Genomic DNA, 17,348 nt, shown 5'->3' on the forward strand with positions numbered 1-17,348 from the left:
TAACAAATGTTAGCGTCATCGTGCATGACTTAATCTACCATTATAAACAAGTGTAACCAGTTATAATTAAAAATGTTTTCCCCAAAATTATAAAAGTGATTCTTTGTTTTTCAGGGGTGTTCTTGGTTCTCTTGGAGCAATTACTTTTAATTCCTTCCAGCTGAAAGCCACTCCTCCATTTCCTTTATGCATGGCATTATGAAGCAACTCTCGCTCTCAAAAATGAAGGCTCTTTCATCTGCGTGCTGACAGTTTTGTCTATAATTAGTCACTTTCACAGTGTGAACACAGCAGAGACAGTGTAATGCTGTATGTGTGTGTGTGTGAGTGTGTGGAGAACAGCAAATGAAAGAGGAGCGGAATACAACAAAGTGATTTTCTGTTGTTGTCAGAGTCGGTATATACGTAGTATCTGTGTCCAGAGAAACTGGCAACAAAGACAGAGTTAGCAAAGCAGAGTGTTGTTGTGCTGTTGCTGATACCAACAGCACAACAAAACTTTTGATGTGCAAATGCATGAAAAGATAATCTACAGAGGAGCCACTGTGCGTTTCAAGACAAAACACACACAGTGTCATTATGAACCTCACACTAAGACACATCAGTCTACATTAGTTTGATAGAGCGTGCACTTGTTTTTAATGTCTCTATTTAGTAAAGAGACCTGACTTTAATGGACAGGAACGAGCTGACGATACAGTATAAAAGATAACAGGCCTCCAATAGACACAAATAGATCATCTTTACAACACAACATGTACAACATAGGAAGTGGCAACTGGTCATGATGTCACCTACAGTACAGGTCCTGAGGCCTCCACAGTCGTGCTTTGGCCAGTGCCAATTTAGGCTACGTTTACACTAGCACAGGTATTTTTAAAAACGGAGACTCTCCCCTGCGTTTGTGCCTTTTGTTTACACACAAACAGCGATTTCGCCTCTGAAAACGATTCTTTCTAAAAACTGGAGATTTTGGAAAACTTCCATTATCGCGTTTGCATGTTAACGGAGAAAAACTGAGAAGAACAGTGTTTTAGGAAATCTACGCTCCAAAAATGCAACCTTTTTACGTTTGGTTATGATAATTTTTACATGTTTGCTTTGCAAATACAGCTCCTATATTAGGTAGAGGAGCAGAGGCATGTTAGGGCTCGGAGGTGAGCCAGACCACGTAACCATCAGCATCGCTGGTTTTGGGTCCGATTTGGGCGGACTGCTGTCTGCTGGGAGAACTTTGAGAATGAGGTTATTGTGCAGGAGGAGTGGCGTGACAATTGGACAATAAACACAAACAATAGGATGTTGCGATCATCGCTGCTGTCACTCTGTCACTTGTATAGTTACGTCCATACATCGAGGGTGAGAGGTCAGCCTCAAGCTACTGCAACAGGAAATTCACAGACTATACCTGCTGTCTCACCAAGGTCAACTAATATTCTATTTTCCTCTAAATGGGAAGATAACTCACAAAAATGTTCTTTGAAGAAGACATCAAAATAGCAATGGTGAACATAAACTCCTCAGGAAAATGTTTACTGACATTACAAAGCTCATTTTCCCATAGACTTCCATTCAGAGTTCTTTTCCCGAACCAGTAGAGTTGCCCCCTGGTGGCTATTCAATATATTTTTACTTCTAAATTGGTCTTGTAGGGAGAAAAGGACTACATCCTCTTTTTAAATATGGTCTATGGAGAATTCTTTCCTGAATTTAAACTGCTCCCCCCAGGGTGGCGCTATCAAATACATACAATATGAGAGATATACAAAGGTTATTTTTGCCACAAATGCAATACCTTTAATAAACCAACTACAGTTCATTTAAATGTGAAAGTGCAGACTGTACTTGGTCTGAACGATTTAGGGAAAATATCTAATTATCGTCAGATATTGTGATTGTGATTTGATTCACTGTGTAACTGTTAAATCAAGCTTTAGTTCAATAGTCACTGTGTTATGGGTTTAAAATGTAAATGTAGAATTACAACATTACCATTAAAACAGAGGCCACCTAATATAAACAACACTTTTATTTTGTCACTGTGATATCATGATGAAATTTCATGATGTAAGTTTAAACTCATATAAATGTTTTTTCACTTGACAGGGCCCCCTACTGGCCAGACTAGATGCTCGGTGGCCCCAAGGTCATTTGAGTTTGAGAACTCAAAATAATAAACACTAACACTCTAAAACAGATGAGGATGAGATCCTAAAGATATATAGTGCTTCCTACATGTATTCCAAAAAAAAAAATGGGTTAGATGTGCTGCATAAGGCATAACCGGTGTTGTAATATAACAAAGTACAAATACTCTGTACTTCTGTTACTGTACAAAATTCGTACGTCTATTATTTGTATTTCTAGAAACTTTTACTTGTACTCCACTACATTTCCTCTAACTACCTTTGTTCCTCGTTACTAATAAATAAAGAAGAATAGTTGATAATAATGGTCTGTATTTATATTGAGCTTTCCAAGTCTTAATGAGCTGCTTTACACTACAGTTTTCACCCATTCTACATGGGCTTAAGTGTGTTAAGACAGAGACTACCAGGAACTGAACCCACAACAGTTTCACTTTGTTATTATTATTGATACTAAAGTACAGTAAATGTCATACTTTAAGACTTTTACTGAAGTAATATTATAAAACATGACTTCAACTTCAACCAACGTCATTTTCTGGTAAGATACTTGTACTTTTTCTCAAGTATCCCTTTAAGGTATTTAATACAACACTGGGTATAACTGACATTGCAGCATTTGACGTATTTGCTAAATGCATTCTTTAAACCTGGGATTTTGACTTGAGGCTGAAGATGTTTGACTTTGTTGAATGCACTGAGACTCTTTATAAAACCCTTGTCTCCACTACGTGGTCCAGTGCACTTTGGTTCGCCATGGTGCGACTTATGTGGCTATTAATGCAGCTGTATCACCTACATACATTTAGCATTGTATTGTATATTGTAAGCTTTCTCTTCTGTAATGTGACATCTATTGATACTGACCCAGTCAGAGCCTCTGGATTGGTCAAAACCTTTTTCTGCTTCTGTAAATCAGTCACATGTCTCGTAATGAGTCCGCACAAACACACCAAACTGTGACATATTAAATGGCTGTCTTTGATGGAAGAATAACTGATGTCTGTTTCCTCACCAGCTGGGTGGACTCCACAGAGCTGGTATCACTATTAGTATTCTTGACAAGAAAATGTCTCACAAAAGGGAGCAGTGGGCCAGGAGGGCAGCTGCACACTGTGCTTTCACTACATACTGACCCCCTTACAAAAGGCTTCTGGTGAAATTAAAGGCCAGGGCACTGGCACACTCGTTTGCTTTTCTCTCTCTCTCTCTCTCGCTTACACACACACTCTATTTTCAGGGAAGGAAGTTTTAAACCACCAAGAATGAGCATGCTTCATTTAAAGGGAAGGGAAGGGCCACTTTGAGATATTTGGTATACATTTTAGTGTGCCCTGCAACATGAGTTTGTGCAGAGGAGATAATATCACATTTTTCACTGTATAAGGTCTCTGGTCTTGCCACAGCCAGGCGCTCTGCTGTTCAGCTTCCCTTTTTATGTCGCTAACAATGAAGGCAAGTCAAGCTAAAATCAATTCCACACGCTGCATTTACACATCAAGACACTGTAGCCGGTGCATAATCCACGAGCAGAACTAATACAGTCTCCTCCCCTTTGCCTGCAGACACTGACGATTGAGCAAGAGACGGCCGATAGTTAGAGAAACATGAAAAATAACATCACTAACACTTTAATTATGCATATAAATAGTAGTAATAGTAGTGAGGACAGATGCAGATATCCCTATCAGTGGTGCACTAACAGCAGTGGGTGGTCTCTGCAGCAGCACTGCCTCGAGGTCACTTCAGGCCAACCTCGCCTCTACCACCAGTGAGTTGGAAAAAGACTCCTGATTCCAGTTGGGCCAGTTGAAGCCTACAGAAGCACTGGTGTGACAGATGTAAGTGAAGAGTGGAGAGCTGAGCTTTTGGCACCGACGATTCTATGATAAAATAAAGCAGATGTTTCCTGAAATGAACAGTAATTGTGTTTTTACAAGGCAAAAAATATACTGTAGTCGAAGTTTCTCATTGTGGCTTTCTCGCTCTCCTTTCATCTTTTTTTTTTTTTTTTTTTAATTTCAGATGTGTTGACTCGAGTTAAAACAAAGTATACTAGGAATGCAGTGCAGCATAAAAAGCAGTGTTCTTCATAGGACACTTAATTTAAACCAAACATTTACCTTATGCTGCTATAATAACATTGGCAATTGCACATTCTAATCAGAGGTTGATGTAGCATCTGGCAAACTTGGATCATTTTTGCAGCTGAACCACTTACATTAGTGTCAAGTTTGTTATTTGTTCTTAGAGGGAAATCACCCACAATTAGGTTTCTTTTCTTCAGTATAATCTGACTAATGCTAAATGGGAAAAAAAAAAACATATTTCATTTCTGCTCACATGTTGTTACAGTGTCATATTTGTGGTGAGTAAAATGCCATTGACAGATTATAAGAAGACAGGCTCTCACAGGGATCAGCTCTAATATTACCCTGAGCAACTTCTGCAGAAATGAAACCAATGAATACCAGATTCCACCATTATCAGGAAAAGATCACACATCTACAACTGCCTGATTATCTAAGCATCAGATCTCAAATCAGTGGACAAAATGATCAGTGAGTCAAACAACAGAAAATGTCAACCATGAAATGCATCTTCTTAACTCAGAATTGACCAGAGAAGAGTGTGATAAGTAGTATAAACCGCCTTTATACACTCATCTGCCACGTTTTGGATAGACTTGTTCAACTGCTTGTTACTGTAAATATCTAATCACAATCACACGGTCAAGACCACAAGCTAAAGTTCAAACCGAGCATCAGAATGAAGCAGAAAGGTGATTCATCCTTTTCGGTCCGAAAAAGGTTCAATATCATTGAGGTTAAGTTTCGTGCTGAGGAAGACCACAGGAAGTGGTCGAGAAATGTCAAGGTAATCAAAAAAATCCTTATCTTTTCTGTCTGACTGAACGAAACGTAAGCTCAATGCTCGTCTTCACACACATCCATCTACAGAAAATGTTCCAAAAAGAGAGAGATTGATTGATTGATTGCCTTATTGATGCCACAGGCAGAGGAGAACGGTCAGATTGGATTGAAATAATGGTAATTCAACGTGCGCAACCCATCGAACCTTGAAACAGATCGGCAACAATAACAGAAAATCACATCAGCTGCCAATCCCGCCACTTTGTTGGTGTCATCTGTACATAATAAAGTGACCAATGAGTAGAGCTGCATGCTATGATCTAAACAACTTGCAAGAATGATGGCATGACTCATCATTTTTGAATCTTTTAAAATCAAATCTTTGGAGCCAGTCAACCAATTAAACATATTTTCTCATCTGCTCTTTCACAAGTTGCAGTGTTTGGGTACTGCCGTTAAAACGTATGACAACTTGTTCAGAAACAAGCTGCTCTGTGGACCTGGTGAACCTGCAGTAATCTCCTCAGTATCTTCTCTGTTCTTCAGTTGGCCACCATCACTGTCAGCCCCTGAGTCAGAATCATCACTTTGCACCACCCCTTCTGACTCCTCCCACCACACACCATCTTCACCATCAAACGAGTCCACATCATCAGCGAACAAGGCAACTTTTCTGTCTCACATTACATGACAGCTCTTTTGGCAAAGCCACCCACCAGATGCTTCACCACCCAGTGAAACTAAAGCAGCGTCAAAGGAAGTTTCAAATTCAAACAAAAACCCAGATCTTAGTCCTGACTCAACAGCTCCATGGCAGGGACCATGGTGAGCCTGTCATAAACCACACAGAGACATTTGTGCAGTCCCTCTCTCCACAGTTCTGTCATTTGTTGTTGACAATAAAACCATGGCAATAAATCGAATTCTGAGTTTTTTATTTTCCTGTCAAAAACTCTTTAATTTAGTAAACCAATCATAAAACCAGTAAAAGATTAAAGATCTGCTTCATACTCCCACCAGAGCGAAAGGTGGATTCTCACTTCAGGACTTAGTTTCAGACGTGGTATATATCACATATTGTATTGACTGAAATTAGCCCAATACCCCTTATTATAGTCAATTCATTTCCCTGAAATATATATGATGGAAGTATGAGGTCTGGGATTTGCTCTTTATACATTCATGATGAATTTGGGGATGAGGTTGTGATCAAAGATGCAGCAAATAATCAAGTGACACTTAATTACTGTCTGCTTCTGTTAACCTCTGCGCTGAGCAGCAAGTTTCAGGTTGTGTTGCATCATAATGGGCATTTCTAATCATTATAATCTTCTTTTTTTTTGTAAATGTTGCAGGTAGTCACAGCCTCACAGGACCAGTCGGCAGAGAGGAACCTGCTACTGTATCATTCAGTTTGCCCTCAGTCATTCCTCTACCTGTCCGTCCATCCATCCACATGAACCCAGAGAGAAAAAAAAGAGAAAAAAAAGAGTCTAAATGTGCACTTAAAAGACAAAAAGCAACTCCTTGTTTCTCCTGCAGGACAGAGGAGTGACACCTCAGAGCTTAAATGCAGCAGCATAAAGAAGAAGGAGAATGAGCTGCTGTCTACATGTGAAACAACAGCCATTCCAAAACTTTTGTCAGTGCCATGAACATGCTGATGCACCCATGTAAAAAACAAACAAAAAACCTCGTTGATCAGTGATGATGCTGATGAGGACAAAGTGAAAGTGATGGAGAGATGATGATACAAAGTTATACTGAATTAACACAATGACATTGATAACATGTCAGGACTTTGAGGACAGAACATTTTCTGACAGGAAAATGACACATGATTTAACGAGACTTAACGATCTGAAAACTTTGAATTAATAATAATAAAAACTGCGTTGTTGATGATTAAGTAAATAAAAATACCTACCGGATTCTATTCAGCATCATTTCAGCTGATGCAGGGCAGACTGACTGGGGTCCTGGAAAGTATTTTCTTTATCTGTCTATTTCTGTTTATTTGTGTTTGCTTCTGTCGCCGCTTGCTGCTGCAGTGCGACTGTCCCGTCTGTGGAGACGCGTCTGTGGTGCAGATGCTCTGCGCAGGTATGTGGGGGCTGGGAGCGCACGCAGTCCGGCCCGACACACTCACTCCGAGGCTCCGTGGAAAGAAAGAGAGGGAGTTGAGAGAAAGTGGAGGCAGATATGAAATCCTGAACTGCCCACTTTTTCACCCAATTACCGGGATGGAGTAATGGCGCATGCCTGTCAAAGAAGGGGGGGAACGGAAAAACACAGTGTGTCACACAGGCTGTGGAGTGGAGCCTGCACCCAGAAGATGACCTGTGCGTCTCTGCAGGGACACGACAAATGCAGCGAGTGTCAACCTGAGTGGAGTCAGTGCAGCAGCAGCAGCTGCTGATGCTGCAGCTGCAGACTTGGTTTTTGCAGTTGCACTGAAGGAGAATGAGGAGGAGGAGGTAGCTGTGTGTCTTAGCTACATCACTCCATTTGGTCTTTTTTTAAATAACACTGAACAAGTTTGGAGTAATGAGCAGTTTCCAGCATCAAAGGACCAGGCCCTGCAGTGTGACAGACCACACAGTAGCTGCTCATCACTTGAGTCATTGTGCAGGGTGTGTTGATGTTGATGCCCACATTTGATTTGACATCCATTAAGTCCAACTGCAGCTGATCCAGGAATAATCAAGGGAATTTAAAAAAAACATTGATTTGCCAGCACAGTCTGTGTCACAGAGTCTCAAAAAAAGAAAGAAATGCTTTTCTTGCTGTCTAGTTTTGGTGATCTAAAGGGGGAGGTTTATATGAATGCATTTGAAAAGAAACGTTCAGATTGTCCTTTGCAAAAATGAACTTCACCACCACACCTCCACCCCCCATTTTCAGGCTTTATGCGTCCTGTCATCTTCAAGAAAAGACACTGAACAAAAAACGCATTCAGTAAAAATGCACCATGTTGGAGTAGATGTGACACAAAGCGCCTTCAAAAGGAAAATCTGCTGTCTTTGAGAGCAGCAGAATAAGTCTTTCGGACAGTCTTCTCAGAAGCAGCATGTGGCACTTATTCCTGCAAACAAAAAAGTGATCTAGGTTCAATGGAGAATAAGCAAGACAGAGAATGTAAAGCCAGATGTGGAGCTCTGTGTGATTCTGTACTTAAAGAAGACACAAGAAGAGCAACAGAGAATTAATATTTACAGACAGTGTGAAAACTGCAGTCATTATCAATTTCATACAGTTTAATTAGCTGTTCTATGTAACAGAGACACACAGAAGATGGCCAGGGCTGAGTGAAGTAAGAGCCTGCGCCTCTGCAGACACTGAATGCCGCTTTGTAGTCGTCGTCCTGTGGTCGAGCAGCAGCAGGTGATGCTGCTCACCTGAGGAATCTGACACCCAGACACCAGCAGCACTGTCTGAGAAGGAAACGTCAAAGTAGACAGAGACCAGACGTGTGTTCCGGTCCAACGTCAGCTATGGTGATTGATTCAAGTGCAGTCAGCAGTTTTGCTCACTGTAAGACGTCATCCTCCCTGCTGCCATTTGTCTTCAAAGTTCCTCCCTCTAAAGACTCCATCATGTAACCAGGGTATCTTTAAAGCAGCAGACTCACAACTGCTCAAGACATGAACCTGCAATTATGTCCAATTGCTCCTGTTTAGTCAAACCGATGTCGTCTCACTTGGGTCCAACAAGACATTAACATGCACAGGATGAAAACATGGAAATTTGAACATCCACATTTCCACAATGACGAGACAAAACCAGACTCAAGCTGCTGAAGACGACGATGTGTTGCAACGAAAGGCAGCGGAACAGCTTCAGAACGGACACGGTGGTTAAACTGTCACACTTGTATAGTAAATGTGTTGACCCCAAATGATTTATGTGCTGTAATTGTACTTTTGTCTGTGTGAGGACCAGTTTGAGTGATAGACCAGTGGGTACATTAGTTTTAGGCTCAGGATTAGAATGAGGTTTAGACTGAGGTTAGGTCCAGGTTTGCATTTGGACACCAGAAGTACAGTGTGTGTGTGTGTGTGTGTGTGTGTGTGTGTGTGTGTGTGTGTGTGTGTGTGTGTGTGTTCTTGTACCTGCAGCATACTGAGGACCAGTGAGGGTTTTAAACCAACAGTGGCCGGTCCTCACTTTGTTTTTATTGAAATCACTTCCTTAGGTTGCTATAACATGCTATACTCAATTTGTCAAAAATTTTAATTTTGGACGACTTTTTCTCAAATTTTAGACCATGATTTTTTTTTCAAATTTGGACCACATTTTTTTTTTCAAATTTTGGACCAAATTTTTTTTTTCAAATTTTTTTTTAAAATTTTGGGTAAATTTTTTTTCAAATTTTGGGTCAACATTTTTGTTCAAAATGTGGGTCAACATTTTTTTTTTAAATTTTGGGTAATTTTTTTTTTTCAAATTTTGGGTAAAATTTTTTTTCAAATTTTGGAAGACATATTATAGTATGACGTTTTTGTCAAATTTTGGACCAACATTTTTTGTCAAATTCTGTTTTAAATTTTGGTCGACATAGTATAGTATGACGTTTTTGTAAAATGTTGGACCAAAAATTTAAAAAATAAAATGAAATCGAAAAAGTTTTCCAGCCCTTTTTGCTCTGGGGCTCCACCTGCAGACATTTTATGGTACTGCAACCAGTAGTTCTTTGTAGATGTCATTCATGAAGTAGATATTTGTAATTGTGTTGATTTATAAAGTGGAAATGCTGGTCCTCAGTATGCAGCAAGTACAAGAAGGTGTGTGTGTGTGTGTGTGTGTGTGTGTGTGTGTGTGTGTGTGTGTGTGTGTGTGCGTGCGTGCGTGTGTGTGCGTGTGTCTACAGTTTTGCTACCTATTGAGAGTCTTGTATAAAGTCACGATTTATAATATTACTGAAGTAAAAGTCTTAAGGTATATGACATGTACTGTATCAAAAGTAATTTTCTGATATAAAATGTGCTTAAGTTAAGAAGTAAAAGTATCAAAAAAGTGAGGAGCTAGGATTTAACCATGGTGGCTCAGTGGTAGGCCGAGTTGTCTTTTAACTGGAAGGTTGTGGATTCAATTCCTGGCTCTGCCAGTCTATGTGTCCTTGAGCAAGACACTTAACCCCATGTAAGGGAATGTACTGCAGTAAATTTGAAAGTTGCAAGAAAAATAAATAACAAAGTGAGGTACAGATATGTGAATTTTGTTTGTACTTCATTACATTACAACACTGCCTATTGAGGACCTTTTGTGTGCGTCCTACATCCTGTCCTAATGAGGAAGAGCCTCGTTTTTGTGGCCCTATTTGAGGTGAAGTTGTGAATTGTGGTGAGGTTATGGTTAGGATTATTTATGTTAGGGTTGTGGTTAAAGTTAGGAATAATGGATAAAATTTGATAAATTATGACATTTTTCAGTAAATAAAAGATGCCACAACATCTATGTATTTGAATATTTAGTCCGTATTGACAAAAAGTTCTTACACATTTTGCCGACTTGTATATATTTAGATTATCCATAACATCCATAACATTGATTTCAACCTCAAGCACACATTGTCCTGTGATTATACTGTTCCTGCAGTCAGTGAATATGACTTATCATTTTTAAACACTTCTAGTAGATATTGTTAAAAATAAAAAAGATGTACTCTCATAAATTATTATTCAGGGCAGTGGACCAAACTATGTGAAAATAACAATGATCATAAAACAACTGTGACCAAAGCAAACAACATCCAGAAAATCAACTATAGCCTATATATGAAAGTACTTTCCAGTTAATCTTCAGGAAAACAATGTTCAGTGTTCTTCTAAAACGTTTTAGGATTGACTGTATTTCACAGAAAATCAAGAATCAAAGCCTCATTGACGACTTGGCGTGAACATTATCCTTCAAGAGACACAAATGCATACAAAGAGGCATCTCTACTAATGCCACTCACAATATAGCAGAGACATAGAAGTACAATGGTGCTGATCACAAGGTGTCTATGATGATTTATATGTTAATGTTATAACATAACATAACATAACATAACATAAATGTCTGGGTGAATACATTAAAGCCCAGCAGAATAAGACAGTGTTTCATCGCTTTAAGCTCGTAAATGTAGCATATACTGAGGTCTATATAAGAAAACAGTTGGGAGCCAACTAAATTAGACCAAACACAGTAAAACATGCTCACAGGCCGTGCCTCAGACCTTCATGCAAGCTAACGTTACATTTTCCAGCAGCCATCAAACAACCAGCCTATAATTAAGACACTATCATTATATTGTAGCTGAGCTTGGATCGTTTACTGAGACGAGAGCAACGCCGAACATTTTTGTTTAGAGTGTCTTCAAATGCTCTGGAGACATTTGACGGATCACAGATCCTTGTGTTTGTGCACAGAGAACATGACACTTGCCACTTATCATCAGGTATCATGTTTTTGCAATCTTTGTGCAACAATTCGACAACATCGCTTTTGTGATCCGAGGTGACTGACGCGTGCAGCCAGCACCACCAGGTGGGATTCATTAGTTCACGTGGCTGAGACACACACTGTGACTCAGCGAAAACAGAGCACAGCGTGCACTTTTATGCCTTCTTAATTCTGCTTGAGTCATGTTCAGTGGTCCCGTTTAATGGCATCACCACAGTTACTGTCAACTCGCCACAAAGCAGACGTGTTTAAAGCGTAGTCTACCTTCGCACACGTTGAGACGGCTATAAATCCTGTGCTTTTATGTGTGAACGGAAAAAAGCTAAATGAGGACAAATGAGGTGACACAAAGGTTCCATTTCGCCCAGCATCCACACTTCACCTGGAAATAAATCCTGAAGCGAAGTCCATACGACATTCATGCATCGACAGGAAAGATGAACAGCCTCTGAATCATTTTCCTCCTATAAAAGTAAAAACCTCAAAAGCCCGTTTCCGCTGACTCGCTGCTTTTTCTCCCCTTTTGGATGAAGAGTGGCAAACTGGCAGAGGACAGGCGAGTGTGGGAAAGCTGCTCCGCTCACCAACCAAACCAACGGCCTGCCATGCTTTCTGCATGATGCTACTGCGCTGACCAGAAATGAGGGTATGGAGCGCCACTGTGCATTTTTGACTCAATTATATTGTGACACATCATTTTTTTTTTCTGTGCGAGTGTCTGGAAATGAGGGCAGTTGCTTCTGCAGCTGGAAATCTGGAGTTAACTTAGACGTGATGTAAATCAATACTCGTGGTTAACCAGCAAGGAAAAAGAGACTTCATATACCTCACAGGCTGCCTCCATCACATATCATTGATAAAAGTACAGCGGCACAGAATGAGCTTTAAAGATACATCCAGATAAAAGTGGATATTTAAGGCTGCGGTGGCTTATTTGAAGTGAGTTTAGCTGTACCAAGTAAAAAAAAAAAACACTATTTAAATCAGAGCAAAAGCCGGAATTTAGGAAATACTGAGGCTCCAAAGAATCCAAATCCTCCTGTAGAATCCTGTCATCCAAATACAGTTTAGTCACCAATCCTGGGATAATAATTTTAGTCTAAATGTTTTTTCACATTACCAGGAGTAATGTCTGGTTTAAAACATATTAAAACATGGTTTATATTTCATTTATTCATCTACATACGCTCTAAAAGAACGTTTGTGTGACATTCAGCTCTAATGGACTGACTGATGATGATGACCAAATGATTAATGATTTACATTAACCAACACTGTGCTACTCTTCATCATAATCTCTTATATTGACTTTACTGTAATGAGCTGCTGCTATACCATTTCTGCTTGCGGGATCATAACTTTGTATGTTTGTAAGTTAAATCCTACTTTATTTCCCGTGTCCTTTGTCCATATTAGGCTTTTTTTCCTCAAATAAGAGCTGAGCTCATATTTGAAACCCAGTGAAAACCAGTTAAGGATCACAGGAACACTCGACGAAGTGCCAGTGTATAAAAAGTCAGATGAGGTCAATGCGAACTTTGTTGAAACAATCCCTTCTGTATAGTCTCCCTCTCAGACGTTTGCTGCTGCTCACTGTTTCCCAGACATGTTGGAAACACGATTCATTTGTCAAATGATTTTCAGTCTGGGCTTCTTACAATAATAATCAGTGTTTTCAGCCTTGTGAATGATTCAAACAGACTGCAGCCATTCTTAACCCTGCTAATACAAACAATATATGTTTGCTGTCCTATGGTCTGTGTGTATTAAAGTATTCTAAAACAATACTGAACATTTCAAAGTAATTCACTCTCACAGGGACAGAAGCTACTCTTTTTGGTTCACCAACATTAGTGTCAACCACAATTCCCTGATGTTCTCCAGATGTTGGTTTTATTATTATCATCCAACTTTTCCATGTAATCCTCACATACTCCTTATATACTACCATTTCGCAACTGCTCAATAATTATTAAAGAAGAATTAGCATGGATTTGGTAGCACAATGTTTGGCTGCATTTTAACATCATTTTTGTGTTTGGTCCTGTTTGTCCATCTGATTTTGGACATCGTAATCATCATTGTAGATTATATTTTCTGGGGTTATACCGGTAGGTTAAGTTCCAGGGAAGAAAGGATCAGATTTTAGTGGTGATCCAGTGATTACTTTGAGTGTATTAACAGTGTGGAAGGGAGGTTTGCAACTGCTCTTGCTTGTTATTCCCTAAGTATCTCTACAAGACTACAAACCTGTTGGATGATCGGTTTGTGTGACATTTATTTATTATATTGTAAAGACACAACTTTCAGAAACATTTAAGTTACACATTTGTCATCAGCTTTGTTTGCATCCGTTTCACCTCTGAGCATACTCACAAAACTGTTTCCTCAACACTGTGTGATGATGCACCAGTATTTTACTGTCCAAAAGTCTAAACTCATGCCGTCCTGACACAATGTCCTTCAGCACGACTTTTGCTGAAACAAGGCATCTTCAGAGATGTTGTTAAAACTCTGTGATTCAATGAGGGGGCAGAGTGTTTCTCTGGTCAGTACCAGAATGAGCTTCTTTGCCGTCTGTTCTCCTGAATACCTAGTTTCTCCATGACTTCTTCCTCCAGTGTTTTCAGAGATGGTACATAAGTCTTTTCTACAGTGTCTTTGGGACTGGTGTCTTTGGGACCATCTGTGAGGGTCGAGAGGAAAACAACTCAAATTAAATACAGAACAAATCATGAAAAGTAAAAAACAATGCTGTTCAAACATCGTCTATGACGTGTTGTCAAAATAAAGGAATGTGACTAACACAATAAGTACATAAATTATGTGTTGTAATATTTTTCCCACAAAAACTCTCACACCGAAGTCTATTTTTGAAAAGTAGGTCTGCACAGAGTGGGGAAAAAAACACAGATGGTTTAATGTGCTGACTGTTACATATACAGGGAATAAACTGCATTGTAAGAACAATAACCCTCCAATCAAAACACACATATGGCACACACCTTTCCACTGCTCTGGCACAATGCCGTCTTTTCGCTCCACAATAGGCTTAGGAATGATTCTCCCCGTCCTGATCGACACTCTGACTCTCTCACCCTCTTCTGTATATCTCCACTCGACTTCAGTGGGTTTCCTGAAAGATCAACGTCAGTATGTTAAAAGTGGTCTGTGGAAATATCAAACATCAGGTGCATTCATCTCAACACTGGACTGTTTTGATGGTAATGTAGAGAATGAATAAAATATACATCAGCACAGATGCACAGTGATGTTATGCAAAAACTCAATTTTTAAAACATTTAATCACAGCTACAACTACAGCAAGCCATCAGCACTTAGGGCTGCAGAGAACAATGATAAGACTGTCTAGCTCTCCAGCTATTGCTAATGTTGTCTACACAATATCAAGACCTATAATAGTGGATTGCTATCATACCTGTCGGAGGGGTCAATGAGGGCGATTTCACGCAGAAGAAGGGGAGCCTCGCTGGAAACGTAGGTCCCGCGATAATCTGGAGTTCGTCCAACGGACCTGTAATGCTAACATGCAGAACAAAAGTGGAGCAGTTCTCCAATTTAGCCATGGAAACCTGGTGCCCTAACAACCATGGCCACAGACATGTGGCTCCATCTGGTGGAGCTAAAAAATACATAAAGGATAAGATTTTATACAGGTAATTTAAATTAAGGATCATGAAAATGTGTCAACAACTTCTATGGGAGCTCCTTAATATGGATGGAGAAGCATCAGTAATTTGTGTAGAGTGAACAAAAAAAACAAAAAAAAAGTTGAAACTGTTTCTAACCTTCTAATTAAACAATAGTATATTGATCAGAAACTGACAGAACATTAGACATGTGTGCTGTCCAAGTAAAACACTCAAAGGCAATATCTGTCGAGTCCTGTTTGAGAGAGAAAAGAAAATCCTCCTTACAACGTTAAGTCCCTCCAGGATAACCCAGTTTCTGTGTCTGAAGACTTGGATCACTTTTCCCTGCTTCCCTTTGTCCTTCCCTGCAAGAATCTCCACCTGAGAAACAAACAAACAACTTAACTTTATGATATTACCACAGTTGTGGCTATGCATAATTGATTGTAGATACAATACTTGCTAATTGCTACCTTGGCTCTCTCAACAAGGAGTGCACAGAATGAGCAGAGTCGTGTGGAGCTGATGGGCTTCATCAGCACTGTGTGAACTCATTTGACTTTAGTTTGAATGTTTTTTGAATGTGTTTACATTTAAAAGTCAAGCATTTAAGAGTGGGAATCACAGGTACTTCACGATACAGCTTTAAATAATGTACAGGTGATACGTTTGAACTGGAACGAAAATATTCTTTAAAAAGCTAGATCTATATATTGTCATGGTGAGCTGTAAAGGTTGATCTAAGTGGTATTTAAGCACCTTTGTGCTGAGAGATTCCTGAAATATTACACTGAGGTGATGCTGAAAATATGTTGCTTTCTGCATTTTATTTGCTGCCCTCTCCTTTTCTGAATACATTAATTTTGCATAATGCCAAGTTGATAATTAGACACGAGACTCACATATCATTGATAAGTTGACAGGTCATTTGAGAGTACACTAAAAACACATCTACACACAACTGTTTTCCAGAGTATAGATTTGCAGATATTTGGAATCATAAAAGGAGACAAAAGACACGGACACGGCATTAATCATTAGGAAAATTGTGAACCAATAACATGTAAGTGGAAACAGATAAACAGGTGCTGTTAAGGACAAAGGACAATAAGAAAAAAAAGCATACACATCACAACAGTGATATTCATGTTAGGACATCACAATCACACATCACAACTACACAACACGTTGGTGTATGCCGTTTTAGAACAATACTGTCAATGTGTTGTCCACAGAGACAAATATGAAAGAAAACATCTTATATTGACACACGCCTTCTATTTTAATCAGTGTGCATATGTGTTGAAAAGATGCAGCTGAGTTTCTCACCCTGTCTCCTTTGACCACAATCCAGTCTTCCGGTGCCATCGGCTCCACGAACACCTTTCTCCTCCTCTTTCCCGGTGGATTCAACCTTTTAGCGGACACTGTCCACGGTCTGTTGGTTCCGTACCGGTAGTCCCTGGGTATAACAACCCTGACTGCCATTGACAGGAGAGTGGTCAGCCTCATGGTGCTGCGTGGGTAAAATGAATGTTTCGTGGGTTAGTCAGTGATGCCACTTCAAAAAGAACCACGTCTCCACTCCACAGATAACACTCAGCCCAGGCTAGGCTAGGCTAGGCTAACGTTAGCTTGCGGCGGAGCATTCATTACCGCATTGAAACTTTAGCGAAACATGTACCGCTGTTTCCTGGCGCACACAGACAACGATTACAGACATATTTCTCTTTCACGAAAATATTATCACTGAAAGAAATCTGAGTTAGGTAAAAGCAGAACGGTGTTACCCTCTGTTGATGTCAATGTCACATGCAGAAGTTTAGTTGGCTGTGCTTTCCACCTCCAGCAACAGCAGGCAGCGACCCCTATAGGACGGGAAGGCCGGTACTGAATGAGCGCATGCGTAGTTGCAAAGAGGATGCAGGGTATTGATGACGTTCAGCTTTAGATGTGCTGAAACTGTTGATATACAATATCTATATACATACATCTTATTAAGTTATTAACAGCGCAGCATTAAACGTATGTACAGTTAAAGGCACAGACTAAATCCAAAACAATATATTTTACAAATAAAAATGATAATATCCAGGGAAATGTTTGGAGCAGGGGTGTGTAAGGTACTCATGCAGTCAGTGTGTTACCTAAAGTATATAGCATTCAACGTGCTACCTGTTTGGAGAGGGACAAGGGAAAAGTGGAATTTGATATACACACTGTTGTGT

At 39.7% G+C, this 17,348-nt stretch overlaps 1 protein-coding gene across 1 annotated transcript; it reads right to left on the bottom strand.

Annotated features, from left to right (window-relative positions):
- Positions 1-13,744: 13,744 nt before the first annotated feature.
- On the bottom strand, positions 13,745-16,989 carry mrpl24 (mitochondrial ribosomal protein L24). Its single transcript, XM_083900050.1, has 6 exons — positions 16,911-16,989; positions 16,450-16,636; positions 15,406-15,501; positions 14,907-15,010; positions 14,473-14,603; positions 13,745-14,153 (listed from the first exon to the last, which is right to left on the bottom strand). Exons 2-6 carry the CDS (start codon positions 16,630-16,632, stop codon positions 14,017-14,019), a joined length of 651 nt encoding a protein of 216 aa, XP_083756176.1. The 5' UTR covers positions 16,633-16,636; positions 16,911-16,989; the 3' UTR covers positions 13,745-14,016.
- Positions 16,990-17,348: the final 359 nt, after the last annotated feature.

Source organism: Microchirus variegatus, assembly GCF_963457635.1.
Source record: "Microchirus variegatus genome assembly, chromosome: 13".
Taxonomy (NCBI): domain Eukaryota; kingdom Metazoa; phylum Chordata; class Actinopteri; order Pleuronectiformes; family Soleidae; genus Microchirus; species Microchirus variegatus.